Below are 15,344 nucleotides of genomic sequence, written 5' to 3' on the forward strand. Positions count from 1 at the left end.
GAGACCATCCTTTTTATTGCTATTAAATTGAAATGAAACGGAAGATCACTAGATGATTACTATATATTATAATGGAAATAGTAATATCAAAATTATAGGAAAATGAAATGTTCGGATGTGCCAACTCTATTTGACCTACTTCTAAGACTGAAAATTGTCACCACAAACCAATACAAGTTCTTTCAATGTACATAAGGTTACTCAAAATATATAGAATTGTTCTAAACCAAACGCGTTTAACTTTATAGTTCCTATAACTGAGTCATTCATGTGTGCCTAGTTGGAATAGATAATAACTCTAAATTTTTCTAAGTCTTTATTTGATCAAGATCTCTTTCATTTAAATGTAATGTTCAGTTCATTCGTATCTCACTTCTAAACTTGAAACATGTTATAACATTTGAACTTGAACTACTCTGTTTAGTTTATATATAGTTTCATATCATTTATTCCCAAAGGAGACTAAGGATTATTAAAATGAAATTATTTATTAATAAGATTATTAAATCATAAATTGACCAAAAAGATAAGCATATGGGTTTAAATTCAACAAATATTGAAAATTTTAAAAGTTTCCAAATGGAATGTATATGGCAATGGAATAAATTAAAGATTGAGAAACCATAAGACATACGTTTTGTTTTAATAATCTAAACATCAAATAAAGATATAATTAAGTACTAATCATATAAAACTTGATAGATACTTAGATTAATTAACTCAATTGAGTAAACTCACATAATAAACTCTATAGTCCTTAATCATGGTTAAATAGTGAATTAGAAAGTAATTAAATCACACATAAAATTCAAATTTAACTTAGCTTGTGGTTTTTTTTTAAAAAAAATCGGGTGTGAACAATTATTTTAAATTTATTAATCTTCCAAGTGGATTTATTATATTTCTTTTGAAGCTGAAAAAAAAGAAAAAAATATGGAAGAAGGTTGAAATTTTTGTCGTCGTTCAATCCGTCATTAGCGATTAGGTCAAATTTCAAAAGACTCACAAAATTTTAATGGAACAAATTTTCATTACGATTGAATTCAAAAGGCTTTCACATAGCTTTTTTATTATATTGGTTTGATGGCTTCAAAATGATGATGTATTTAAGTTATTTAATGGTTAATTTTCATAAATATAACAAATCGGTAAAGTATTTAGTTCTAATATTTGTCTAATATTTCTATTTTTTATGGAGGATTTTGGGAAACAATCGGTTTAGTTTAGTTTGAGTTGAATGGGAGAAATAAGAAAATGAAAGGAGAATTTATCCAAAATGCTTTGGGAACATGAGTGGTCTTGAAGTTGTTGGTATCTCACATATACATAATCGTTTTAGTGGAAAAATTCCAGACGTAACCATTTCCAAACTCATGAGTATGTATATCCCTTTATGAAAATGACTTTGAAGGGTTCTTTCTCATTCACTTCCTTAGCTAACCACTCTAATTAACCTTCCACTTTATTCACACTATCAGGAAGAAATAATAATATAGTTGGAAACAGCATTCAAGTGGAAACAGAAGGACTACATGAATGGCACCCTAAATTTCAGCTGGAAATTCTATCACTGCCTCCTAGTTGTAACCTCAATGACAAAGTTGGTTTCTTACTCTCACAGCATAACTTGAAATACATAGATCTTTCTCATAACCACTTGGTTGGACCGTTCCCTCTTTGGTTGTTACAGAATAACCATGAACTGTAGTATTTGGATTTAAGTAACAACTCACTTACGAGACCTTTTCAACTCTCCACATGAAACCACACCGGTTTGAGACTTTTAGAAATTTCAAGTAATAATTTTAGTGGTCAATTGCCAACCCACTTGGGTCTCCTTTTACCACAACTTGACCTCTTCAATATATCATAAAATCGTTTTGAAGGCAACCTTCCTCCATCTATGGAACAAATGAAGATGTTATATCGGTTGGATGTATTAAACAACAAGTTTTCTGGAGATTTACAAATTTTGGTGTTCAATAACATGTCTTCGCTACAATTTTTGCTTCTAGCAAACAATTTCTTTAGTGGAAACATTGAGGATGCATGGAAAAATAAAAGAAGCTTGATTGCATTGGATATAATATCCAACAATATGATATCTGGCAAAATTCCTACTTGGATTGGTAGTTTAGAAGGCCTTCAATATGTCCAAACCTCGAGAAACCGTTTTGCAGGTGAACTTCCTATACAAGTTCGCTCCCTTTCTGAACTTAAAATGTTGGATGTCTCTCTAAATCAATTAGTTGGTGAAGTACCATCCACCTGCTTCAACTCTCCATCATTGGCTTACTTATACATGCAAAAGAATGGCAGGAGCTATACCACAAGTGTACTTTTTATCTGATTTGCCCTCAAACTTAAAAGTTATTGATCTAACTTACAACTACTTTTCAGAACATAATTCCTAAATGACCAAACATATTTACAAGCTTGCGGGTTCTTTTGAAAAATTAACAAGATATAAAATTGAAAGTTTTCAACAGTGAGACTCGTACACTTTTTTGAAAAAACAAGTAGAATTAAAAGCTTCATGCTTCTCAACTCCTTCCTCCTACATCCCCTCAAACTTGGCGGTGATCTAATTTGGCAAACCATAATCCACTTGACATACTTTAGTTATTTTTTCAATTAATTGCTTGGTTGGTTCTCTTCTTGCTTCTCAAGGAATCCAAACAACACACACCCCACCATTGAAAATCACCACCTCTTCACTTTTCGACAGTCCAAATGGGTCCTTTTGACTTCTGTATTTTATGTTTTATTCCCTAAAAATCTTTGATCATGATGGACCATCTTCAATCCTCAACCATCCGATTAAGATCTAGAAGGATAAGACATTGTCTGGATTCTTTGAATAGTTGACTAAATGTTCCTTTCGTGGGTCACTTCACATTCAAATGCTAATGCTCTTTCTTCAATCTCTCAAATTCCTTTTTATGTGAGAAAATTTCTGTCACTACTCCTCAAAAATTTTCTTCCCATCTCTATTTTCATCCATTCTATTGTCACACGAAAGTAACCTATCAATCCTATCAAATAATAAATCGAGGTAGTATGTATCATAATATAATATACGATACTTTTTTTCTATTATATGGCTTATATTCTCGAGTTTATATTATTTTTCCTCGTAGTAGCGTTTGAACTCAAATCAAAAGGTAAATATCATTTCTTTTCTTCTATTAATGTTTATTTTTGTTTTGTAATTATTTTCAAAAGTATATATCAAAATTTATAGTATCAAAGATCTCTCAAGTTAAAAAGATTGGCTAATTAGTGAATTCATATCTTTGAAGTTTGTTCGATTGTAGTTCTATGTGTACTTTCAATATTGTTTATTTTAGTCCTTGTGTTTTTTATAAATCTTAAATTTAGTTCATCAAAATTAATTTCTACTTTCATTTTTTAAAAATTAGCTAAATAACAAAAAAAAAAAACAACAACAATTTAATGTGTTTTCAAAGTTTACTGTAAAAAAATTCAATAGATAACAAAATGGACAATAAGCTAGAAGTATGGATTGAATTGAAGAAAAACAAAAAGTGTAGAGATCAATATTGAACAAAGTTCAAAGTATAGTGTTCACAATGACGTGTTGAACCGTTCCATGGCTAGTTAATTTAGAAACGAAACCACCCTTCTCTAAATAGATAATTAAAGAAGTAGAAACCAACAATTGAAAAGGAAGATAGAAAGGCAAAAGGAGAAACTTAGAAAAGAACAGTGAGAGAGAAGACAACACAAAAAGGGAAATAAAAGAAAGAAGTTATAAAAGGGGTTGACAAAGCAAAGCCATTAGCCCATTACAATTAATAGAAAGCAGAGCAAAGCAAAGCATATAAAGCAAAATTTCAAAAAGCAACAAAATAAAAGGAAAGAAAAGAGTGTAAAGCAAAAGTCATGACTCATAAGTCGAAGCTTTGAAAAAGGGTTCATATGGCTTTTGCATTTGTCAAATATATAATCTCAAAAATCCTAAGTATTCCTTCACGCAACCACTTACAAAAAAAAGGGATACAAAATGGGATCATTTTTTAAACAAAAATTCCACTAATCTCACACGTAAACAAAGTGTTTTTACCCAACACACTTCTTCTTTTTACCAAAGATATAGTTTACAAGTCATGAGTGTATATTTTGGTGAGTTGAGTTCTAGCGCAAACAACTATTCAATACACGTTTTATAATTAACACCACTCAACTAGTAGAAATTTTAATATATCTATTTGAATTGGGACATGTTCTAGAGTTTCTTTTTCTGACTTTTGTATTTGAAAACATTAATTGAAAATCCAAAGGATGCCTTGAAATGTAGACATTGGTTTATTTTAGTTTGGAAATTCAATGTGCCCAAGTTGACTCATTCATCATAAGTCCATTTCAATGCAAAGTCCAACTCCTAAAATGTCAAATCCACCAACACGCTTTCATTGTTCAATGCCACTTTCTACCTCTCCATTCATTATTATGCCCACTCATACTCATTCATTCTTTGAACTTTTCTTCCTCCACCCTCTTCTCCCGAGAAAACCTCACTTTCCTTTTAAAAGCGTGACGATATGATAAATAATAAATGAACATAGTATGAAAAGATGAATAAATTTGCAAACATCATTTTTTGTTTACAACAAACTATGAGATACGATGAAGTATGAAGCTTTTACTTCAAAAATCAAATAAATGAACATATTACGTTTCAAGATTGGTATCTTTTAACTAGTTGAGATACGAACATATCATCCTAACTATCTTTAAATCTCAAACTAAGTTTACCCGTTACCACTTTTATAAATAGAAAGCGAAGTTGAGAATGATTTTCAATATTCAAAAGTGCAACTTGGAAGCAAAGGGAATGACAAACCAAACAAAGTTTTAATTAGGCCATTGACTTGGAATGTAACCTTTTTCTTTTTTCCATCTCTACTTTTTCTTGTCTTTTTTTTTTTTTTTAGTTTCATTGAAGAAGTTTCATTGCAACATCATTCCCATTTCGCCAATGAAATGACTTCCTTATGACCCAAAAAATAATAATTTAGAAAAAAGCAAAACTTTTTTTTCAATTTCAACCACTAAATTCCCAATTCTCTCTTTCCTCCACTCAATAAAAACCCCCTCTTCCTCCCTTCTTCCCCCATTCTCTCTGTTTTTCAAAAAAAATACTCTTCCCCATGGCCACCACCAACGCCACCGCCGTTGTCCATTCCTCTACCACAACCTTCGTCGAAGCTGACCCATCAACATTCCGATCAATCGTACAAAAGCTAACTGGAGCACCCCACCACCCACCGGCGGCGTATCGGCTGCAGGAACGGCGGCGGAGTAGCAAGAAACTGGAGTTGGAGTTGAACACCGGATACACCACGACCGGAGGAATTGGAAACGGGATGGTGTCGCCGGTGTCTACGTTGGATTTTATGGGGTGTGGGAGTCCGTGTGAAGAGGAAGAGAGAGCTATAGCGGAAAAAGGATATTATTTACATCCGAGTCCGATTAACACTCCGGGAGGATCTGACCCGCCTCATCTTTTGCCATTGTTTCCTCTTTCTTCTCCTTCCAATTGTAATAACAGAAATTATTATGTTTCTTCTTAAAACTCTTCTCTCTTCAGTCATATATTGTTATTTCATTATTACTAGTGATTTGTGTATGTGAGAATCTATACAATTTCTGTTCCGGAAACTCAAACAATATTGAATGAGAAAGCTATTAGGATTATTGTCTTCTAGTAACAATTCAATATGAATTCACAGTACAAAGTTGACTTCCGACGTCTTGGAACGAAGTGCAGGCCGCACAGACAGTTTCATTTTTTGTTTATGCATTTACATCCTTGATTAAGAGAGAAGGTTTCAACCACCTTCTCACTAATCCTAAAATATACGATTTCGTGGTAATACATCCTGTCTTTTTACCTAAGTAGTCCTCTGCATGATCAATATTTTAATCTTGATCATACCTAACAAAAAAAATCAAACTAGGAACCAAAAAACAAATGGAATAGTAGGTATAAAGTGAATTGCCTAATGCTTCAAATTAGTTCAAATTCCTGCATTTTCTGGCATATACTGTATATCTAAGAGAGGTCGTATTTCTTTGAGCTAGATGGACAAAGTAAAAAAGCATAAATTTCGCTAAAATAGGTAGGAGACGGGTTGCACCAAATCATCCAGTATTCAAATTCAGGTTGGGAGGCTGTGTGGTTTGGTTTGTGTATGAGATATATTTTCAAAGTTTAAGTGAGGTATCTAAGTAAAATTATAAAATTTAGAAATTTAGTACTTCAAAATAGTGTATAGTCAACTATGTTTTTTAGATGATACTAAGTTTAATGATTCCAGTGGCAGTAGCCATTGATTTTATTGGCGACAGGTGATGGTCAGGCGGCGGCTCAGGAACCCAGCATTGTATTTGTACCATACCAAGTACCTATCTTTATTATCTATCAAACCACTCCCAATCCCAATCTCTTAAACACATATTCATTCTAAAGCTTCCACTAAATCGTACTTAGTACCCAACTTACTTAAAATAAAAATAAAATAAAATACACTTCAAGGACAAACGCTTTCGACGGCTGTGATTCAATGGTCAGATCAGATGATGAGAAAGTTTAACGGGTTTCAAGAGATTTCCTTTAGTTTGAAACTAATGGTGGAAGTGAAAATGGAACAGAGAGAAAGTTCGAACTTATTAAATTTACTCTTTTATTGATCTAAGAAAATTCAATGATAATGGACAAAAAACAAGGAAAAAAAGAGCACTATTGCAAAAGACTATAAGCAAGCTCACAAGTGGGGTTGCAACTACTAAATCAGCAGAATCAAAATTAAAAAGATGAAACTTGCCTTTCATATTCGTTTGCCCAGATGTACTGTTTTTTATTCCCGCGCAAAATTGCATCCTTTGTTTCTCCAGATTTGAACTCAGAATGAGCAACTCCAGCCATAGACAACCATTTCTTTAGCGACTCTTGGACCAGTTTCTTTCTTTCTGCCCAATAATCTCAACGAACAGAAGCACAGATTGAATGCTGGTTGTACAGACCAGCCACATTTGTGAACTGCTGTCTGTTTCTCCTGTTTTTAACCACTATAAATCCTTCACCATCCCCGGCTTTATTCTTATTTACATCGCTGTCCTTCTCGTTTGGGTTATCGCCTGACTTCTGTAACTGTCCTTCATTCCCATATAGAATTTTGATTATGGCACTGTCGTTAGCTATAGCATCTGATGATTTTTCGGAAGGTTTGAACTTCTCTTTAGATGAAGGCTCGTCAGCACCAGAATCCATGTTCTGAACTGATTTCACAATGAAGCTCAACAAAATCTGCCTTGCAAGCTCTGACTTCTCACAGTCAGAGATGTTTTTCTTTGTTTTACCTTCGATTGTAGCAGTCAATCCGTCAGCCAGTTTCTCGTTTTCATCCAGACTTGTTTTCGGCGAAGGATTCAATTCCGTGTGGACTTTGCTATTTGTATCTCCGTGGTTTGTTTGCCAAGCTCTTTGAGGGACGAATTCAGGGGCGTGTGGATTCATCATTGTTGGAGCTCCAAATCCACTTCTTCCCATGACAGGAGCTTGGTATTTCAAAAAACTGTGTTTCATCCGAAAAGAGTTGTTGTTTCGGTAATAGAGAGGTGAACGAGGTCCACAAGGGACTCTTGAAGTTGCTGGAGGAAGCAAAGGCTCTAAAGCACCTTGACTCGCTCTTACATCATATATGCTAGTGACTGCAGCTGTGTTTAAACCACTAGTCATAGAAGTACTAGGATTGAACGGTTCGGCTGCAGCAGAAAGCTTGCTAGCATTCGTTTCTGCAGGCTTTTCCGAAGGAGATGAACAGGATATCATCTCTTCGCTATCTTGGCTTTGATTTTCCGACTCAGGAGCAGTATTATGAATCGGTTCTGCTTCTTCCTTTTGAACCACTTCACCAGAAATATTGTTGGTTTCATCATTTTTTGACGTTTCTGAATTATTACAGCTCTGGGGTTCAGCTACTTTCTCTTCTAACTCAATAACATTCTCCGTATCAACCAGTTGCCTTAGAACAGTACCAGGAGGGGCCAAAGCTACTTCTTTGTAAGATATGGATCTTGAAGCCATTTGAGAAACTGAAGCAGGAGACAGTGAGATGACCTTGGAGGCTGTCGGTTTTGCCTGCAGCTTGATAGAATCATCGCCAGCACTTGATCTTTGTGGAATTGATTGCTTTATCTGTGGAAATCCACTTTGAATGGTCTTAACAGCTACTGGCTTCTGCGCTGGAGAGTTTGTGTCCTGCTTGTAATTACTTTGTCTGACATTAGAATATTCAGGGTGGTGCACGTTGAGCTTCGGAAGAACCGGGCGTTTCCGACCAACCTTCCTTCCAACGACATGCCCTGACCGCCCTTTTGAATGAGCCTCTTGCCACCCATCATCTGAATAAGTTTCTTCCAGGATTTCACTTTTAACCACTGTCTTAATCTCAGTGATGTTTTCAACTACTTTCTTTTGCTCTACATGTAAAAAATTGCTGACTTTAACTTCCTTTACACTATCATGTGATGACTTGGTAACTGGTCTTGGAGTATCAATGTGCAACTCATCCTCAGTCATTTCATTTTGATGCCCCGAATGAGTTTTATCACTTGCACTCACTACCTGGCAAAATTAAAATGTCATGTGGCATGAGAATGAACACAATGGCATTCCTGTAAAGTAGAGAAAAATCATGTTACTTGTACACAAAACATGCTTACCTTAGCGCGTCTATGCTTCCTTTGTGTATCATTCCCTTTCGGATCTTGGTCAGGACTAATGTAATCCAAGAGATCTGATACACTGCAACAAAAGGTCAAAAGTTTTGGTGTGGAGAAATGTCAAAAGTTTTTTGGAAGAAAGTAATATGGGAATACCATATCACTACCTAAGGTGGCCTTTGCTCGAAATGAGTGCATCAGGCTTCGGGGTTCCATTACGTGCTGCTTCTTGCTGCTCCAAAGCCTTCGATTCAAAATATTCCAGCCACGCAGCCGCATCCTGTCCAAGAATAGATCATGCTTAGCTACCATTCAAATTTGAAGTCTAGAATAGTGTCAGACTCTCACAAATACGATTTAGTTCAATACAGATTGTGAATTCTCCAACCTGAGTGCGAAGGTCTTCTTCTCCAAGTTTGATTTTGAGTATATTGAGTGTTGTTTGTTCATGTTGCACACTCAAAGAATATGCCTCCATTAAAGAAAGGGCAATGGCAATGGCATGGTAGCTTGCAGCAGTCTAAAAAGTGAAAATGACCATCCATGAGAGAAGTAATTAGCATTGGCTAGGTTGAATGAATGTCGTACGTTCACTGACTGACTAATCGAACGAGAATGTCTGTACCTGTATGTGATCAGCTCCAAGTAACCTTTGGTTGCACTTAAGAGCTTCATGCAAATATCTAAGAGCAACATGAACATTCCCCACACCTTCTTCCATCATTGCAACATTGATGTATGTTGCAGCAGTGTTAGGGTGAGACAGTCCACAAGTGAAATGGAGAAGGAACAACGCTCGGTTTACATACCTAAAGAAACACCAAGTATAAGAACCATAATAAATTTTGTGTTTCGTATAACAACATGTTTTGGCACTTACTTGAGAGCTAATTCAATGTGTTGAAGACGATAGTAGAAAACAGAAAGGTCTCCATAGCTCTTCATCGTGTCGGGATGATCAAGCCCAAGCTCCCTTTCATTGATATCCAAAGCCTTCTGTTGATATATTGTTGCCTACAAAAAAAACAAGAGAAAGCCAGCCAACACTTCTTAAACTCCAACCACTGTTTTAGGAGCTAAAAGCGAAAACCCAAATTAATTTTTGGACTAAATAAGATTATTCGAATTGAATTACCTGATTAAAGTCACCAGTGTGATAGAGGACTACAGCAAGAAGACTATAAGCACTTGCGGTGGTTCGATGATACGGACCGCATACAGCAATCATTTTTGCCAATGCCTTTACCAAATATAAGTTCAATCACTATTTACCAAAGCAGAGAATAACAGACTTCCATGCAAATTCAAAATTTTGCTACACAGGAAATGCTGCTCAATGGAGATTCATGTTTAATAAGTATAAATTCAAACTTTGAGAAGTTTTGTATGATTTAACCCAAGTTTCTTAGAAGTAAAATCTATGAATAATCTTGTTGATTAAAATAGTTTATCAAAAGGAAGTAATAGAATAGATTAAATTCTAAAGAAGTATAAAAATAATTTTTTTAAAAGAAAAAAAAAGGTACCTTGGTTCCATAATTGACAGCGTCATCAAGCTTGCCTTTATCAAGAGCAACTTTAGATGATTCCAACAGATTCCGACCATCGGCCGACGTACAGCCCACATGCTACACAACACTCACAATCAACAAACAACAAAAATCAGTCACGGATTCACTATCAACAATCACAGAATTCAATGATACAGAATTACAGATCAATCAATCGATTCGAGATTCTGACCTTACAAACAGGGACCACGCTCACCACGTCGTTTCTCCGGAACGGATTAGGGCATTCCAAATCGAAATCTCTCGGCGCCAATTCCAGCCCTACCTTGTGACAGATTCCTCGAAGAATCGACAGCTTTCTCAAGTGTGGGAACTCGTTGCTCAATCTCCACTTGAATCTCTTGCTTAAGAATGTACGAAGCCATTGCAGTCTCAGAGCTCCGTCTTCGTTTACGTTGTTGTTGTTCTCGTCGTCTTCTGATCCGTAGCTTCCGAGGAGGAAGTTCAGGGAGGAGGCTATGGCAGCAGATAGATCTGCGGTGTTCTCTACGGCGGCGATTACGGCTTTGATTACGTGCTTGAAGGCTCGAATTACCATCTCGTGAATGCATAGTGCTTGTATGTGTGGAAGCTTCTCCGCTAACTCCACCTAAATACCGTATTAATCTCAATGTTATTATACCTTTAGGAACGTCTTCTAAAGTGTTTGTGTTAAAACTATAAATTCTCACCACTCGACCCAAGGAGCACATTCGAAGTCCTCTCAAGTGCATGAAATCGGTTAATGTGCGGCCATCAACAGGTGAAAGTTCAAGTGACCCAAAATCTGTCACCTAAAAATACAACACATAGAAATTATATCTTAGAAGAACAATTCATAATAAAATTTCTATGAAATACAAGAAGAATGCAACAACTTTTACCAGCTTTGGCAATGCAATTTCATCATAGTACTTGTGTGCCATCACCATTAGCTCATCTGCTGTCTGTTCATTTCAAAGATTACTCAAAAAACAAGTTTGATTATCTTGACAAACATGGAAGATAAAAGAGTCTGTAGCAAACCTTTAGATGAAGACCAGTTCCACTTTCTTTAAGCCGAGACAATGCTTGTTTGGAAATTAGTTTCTCTAGATCTTCCTCTCCGTTGGTTACGGATTTCGTGCTCGGCCTGTCGATCGTACAAAGCTTGTCTTCCTCCTCATTCTCAACCGTGGTTTGCTTCTTTTCCCTCTTCTTCAAAAGCTTGAACTGCTTTCCTAAGCCTTTGACTGCTGGTTCAATCTCCTTGACATCTCCAGGGGATTTGGACTTGGACTCTGGCTCATTTTCCTGCTTTTGTAGATGCTGCAGCCAACATGAACCAAGCTCCCATCTAATTGATTTCTTTGATGTTGTTGCCTCTTCCTCTAGCTTTGACAAGCTCTCTTTGATTACTTTTCGAACCAAAACTCGGGATGATTCAAGGTCATCTGAGGTTGTTTGAGCCGACGAGCATCCTTCGGGTGCATTAGCACTGATTTTGTGAAGCTGAATCCTCAGACTGTAATAAGAGTTTAGTAGATTAATATTTGGAAAGTGAGCATGAGTTAAGAATCACAATTGTTTTTCATTAGCAGGGTGGATTAGGACCTGTTGATGTTAAGAGCATTGGCCCCTCCATCTGGTTGATCATCAACTATGACATCTTGATTCTCTTCTCGTCCCATCTTTACTTTACCCACGACCTTTACCGTTGCAGTGTACCCACAGTGCTTAACAATGACAAGACTCAAGGAGGAAGTATCCTACAAAAGTTTACTCAAAATGTTTCAGTTTTTTTACAATAGAACCAAAAACACATGATGGTCAAATATGGTTTGGTCACGTCAACTTGAGGTCTTACCTGAACAACTACATTTTCATCTGCAGTCAACCCCTTTAACAAGTTTCTTTGTGCAACTTCCTCACCAGATACACCATCTAATCCATAACCGTCAAGTTTCACCGTAGGCTTTGTACTTGCATTGATCGAATCACGTCTTATCACGATAGACAAGTCTCCAATTCGATCCTCGTACACGATGCCGGGCGATTTCACTGTAACCTGTCCTGTTGAGTTGGAATCTATAAGACTAGAAATTGTTGAAACAGCTTTTTGTATTGCAATGTCAACAAATTGGCTGTGAAGTAAAAATGCTTTCCGATCTCGGACAATTCTCTCCTCCTCAGTTTTGCAAGGAAGCTTTGCCAATACCGCGAAATCAGTAGCCCACGACCGTAGATTATGCTCATTGTTTCGTCCTTGACCGCCGCCATTGCCACCCCAGTTTTCATCTTCTATAGGTAATGGTAGCAAGTCTGATGGAATCTCAATAACAGATGGAGGAACAAGCCAAGTATTCATCCGGAATCCATATGGAAGGTTACCAAACTAAATCCAAAAAGATAAAAACTGATAAGAAAACACTCATATAACCATTTAGTTCAAACTTAAACAAAATGGTAACTTTGGTAAAGATGTAACTTGCCTTGTTATGTTCAAGAAACGCCTTCATCAAAGACTCGTATGCCTGCATTTTTTTTTCACAATTTGTTGGTTTTAAAACCCGAATCAAACCGTTGTCTTTTTCAGTTACTTTGTATATGAAACTGCATTATCGAATCGAATAGAGATAAATTCGAAGAACTCACATTGGCAAAACCTCTGCTTAGTTGCTGAAGAAGGTCCACAAGAGAATGGCTTTGTACAAACTGCTTTCCTGCCGTATAAAATCCCTTTGCTGAGGCAGTCACTTGTATTAATTTGCCATTGCATATTTTAATCTGCACAATTATTTGCAAAAGTTAAATCGCATCAAAAGGAAAGTTCAGTTCTTCAGCAAGAGCATCTTCTTAACAAATCACTCAAAAGAACAGCACCTGCATTCCAAAGTAATCTCCCTCGCGCTTTTCATCTACTGCGCCTTTCAAGTTGCATCTTTTCAATTCTGGGAAGCATACAGAGAACAAAAACTTTTTGTCAATGGAAAAGCAACTTATCTTTTGTCACATTGATCCCTGTTCCATTTTTCGTCAGCAGTTGTGAGACTAGAAAACAAGGAAAACAACTATTCTCTAGTTTAGTAATTTCTCACTCACGTATAATAGGAGGGGAGATGTGAGCCAGGGAGAAAAACTCAAAGAAGTCGGAGAGCTTCGGCGTCGGATGAATAGCAGCCATTCCAAGGTTGTCGGAAACAACAGAGACAGATGGCTCTGGCTGAGAAGACGGAGACCCACATCGAACTTCCGACCCCCCGTCCACAGGAGAAGAGGAATTCAAATTGGCATGATTATGAACTCTGCTATTCTTCTTCGTCCGAGACTCCGGCGTCGAGGCGCGCCTCGGCTTGCAGAACCTAGTGGTGCAGGTCACAATGTCCAGCAGCCTCCGAACATGAGCCACAGCTTGAGCTTCATTGGAGTAGTCCTCTATAAATACACACAAATACCAATCAGATTATGAACAAGTAAAAACTGATCGAAAAACAGTTAAACTTCCAATACTTTTTAGAACCCAATTCTGTGCAGTGTTGTTATCATCCGATGCATATTTTCTCAGAAACAAAGAGCAAAAAATTCCACCAGGTATATATATTTTATATATAATTTGCAAATTATTAGAGAAAATTGCTTTTCTTTTTTCCTCTTTCTTTGTACATTTTGGCATTTACTTTAAAGGCAGTATTTACCAAATTTAGGTTCGAAAAGACAGACACCTTTTTTATACCAAGAATCAAGTAAAGATTCCAAATAAACTTTTCCACTGTTCTTAAATTCTTATTCATTCTCCTAAATAAAATGCCACTTCTTTAACATCAAACCCACTTTTCTTGATGACCAAAAAGGCAAAAATGTCACAATCTTGATATAATTTAATCTAAAGAGACAAAATGAATGAAAAGAAACAATAAAGATTGAAATGGTGGCTGATGAATAATGACGATGATGATGATGCAAGTTTAGCACTACCATTACTTACCTTCAACCATTTTTAACAAACAAGGTTTGAGATTAGCAATCTCCATTTTGTCACTTAACTTCTGCCCCTTGACCTGTAAAGAAAAAAAATAATAATAAAAAACCATAGAGTATAAGAATAAAGAAAACATACACATTAACCAATAAATAATAAAGTGAGAGAAAACCTCATGGGATAAAGAATAATTTGTTAGGTGACATGTCTCTACATTCTGAGCCAACAATCTCCTCACATCCAGAATCTTATCAGTGGTGATACCCTGTAACAAAAATCAAAAACCCCAACAAACCCCTCTTAAAATAAACTTAAAAGAACAACAAATTACAAAAAGAAAAGAAAAAAAATGCCAGAAATGACAAAACAAACCTTAAGAACAACTTGGGATTCATAAGGAGTAAGAACAGTAATGTCAACAACACTGGGAATCACTACACATTGAGGAAGCAAAATGAAGAAAAATTAGGCAAAACCCAAAACTAAAATTGGAAAATAACATTATTTAGAAAAGGGGATTATCACTTAGAAACCCAACCTTTCTCTTCTTTCTTCTTCTTTTCAGATTTTGCTTTGTTGGGCTTTCCTCTGTTAGACCTTGGAGCCATATCCTAGACTCCTTTTTTTCAGATTGAAAGACCAATAAAAATAAAAAGTTTCAAGTGTATTAAGAAAATTCCTGATGACCCAAATGAACAAAAATCATGAGTAGTAAATTCAGCTGAGATTAAGGGGAAAAGAGAAAAGAGGTCGTGAGGGGAAATGAGGAAATGGGTAATGAGAGAAACAAAGAAAGATGGTATATCATGAAAGTTTGAGTGAGTGAGTGAATAGAGAAGTGATTGAAATTCAAAAAAAACAAAAAAAACAAAGAAAAAAAAAGAAAAAAAAGAAAGAAGAAGAAGAAGAAGAAGAAGAAGAAGATAGGATAAGGAAAAGGTATTTTGGGTTTCACTCTCTTATCTCTAGGATTTTGAGAGCAATACTAGCCTCTCCTTCTCGCTGATGGCTTGATTTCACTCAAATTCTTTAAAATTATTTTATAAAAAGAAAATAAAGTTTCATAGAGAGAGCGTTTGTGATGC

At 36.0% G+C, this 15,344-nt stretch overlaps 2 protein-coding genes across 2 annotated transcripts; one reads left to right on the forward strand and one right to left on the reverse strand.

Moving 5' to 3' along the window:
* The first annotated feature begins 4,963 nt into the window (after positions 1 to 4,963).
* Positions 4,964 to 5,735, forward strand: LOC101217171 (VQ motif-containing protein 11). Its single transcript, XM_004154065.3, has one exon. It carries the CDS (start codon positions 5,175 to 5,177, stop codon positions 5,595 to 5,597), a length of 423 nt encoding a protein of 140 aa, XP_004154113.2. The 5' UTR covers positions 4,964 to 5,174; the 3' UTR covers positions 5,598 to 5,735.
* Positions 5,736 to 6,681: 946 nt separating this feature from the next.
* Positions 6,682 to 15,344, reverse strand: LOC101203860 (protein TSS). The gene is made up of 22 exons (XM_011661218.2): positions 14,798 to 15,344; positions 14,632 to 14,693; positions 14,432 to 14,524; positions 14,266 to 14,338; positions 13,383 to 13,715; positions 13,164 to 13,231; positions 12,936 to 13,067; positions 12,773 to 12,814; positions 12,148 to 12,675; positions 11,895 to 12,049; positions 11,328 to 11,805; positions 11,186 to 11,248; positions 10,994 to 11,095; positions 10,495 to 10,911; positions 10,278 to 10,379; positions 9,887 to 9,991; positions 9,632 to 9,765; positions 9,377 to 9,560; positions 9,140 to 9,271; positions 8,919 to 9,031; positions 8,752 to 8,833; positions 6,682 to 8,653 (listed from the first exon to the last, which is right to left on the reverse strand). The coding sequence occupies exons 1-22, from the start codon at positions 14,865 to 14,867 to the stop codon at positions 7,010 to 7,012; spliced, it is 5,112 nt and encodes a 1,703-aa protein (XP_011659520.1). The 5' UTR covers positions 14,868 to 15,344; the 3' UTR covers positions 6,682 to 7,009.

This window comes from Cucumis sativus, chromosome 7, assembly GCF_000004075.3.
Source record: "Cucumis sativus cultivar 9930 chromosome 7, Cucumber_9930_V3, whole genome shotgun sequence".
Taxonomy (NCBI): domain Eukaryota; kingdom Viridiplantae; phylum Streptophyta; class Magnoliopsida; order Cucurbitales; family Cucurbitaceae; genus Cucumis; species Cucumis sativus.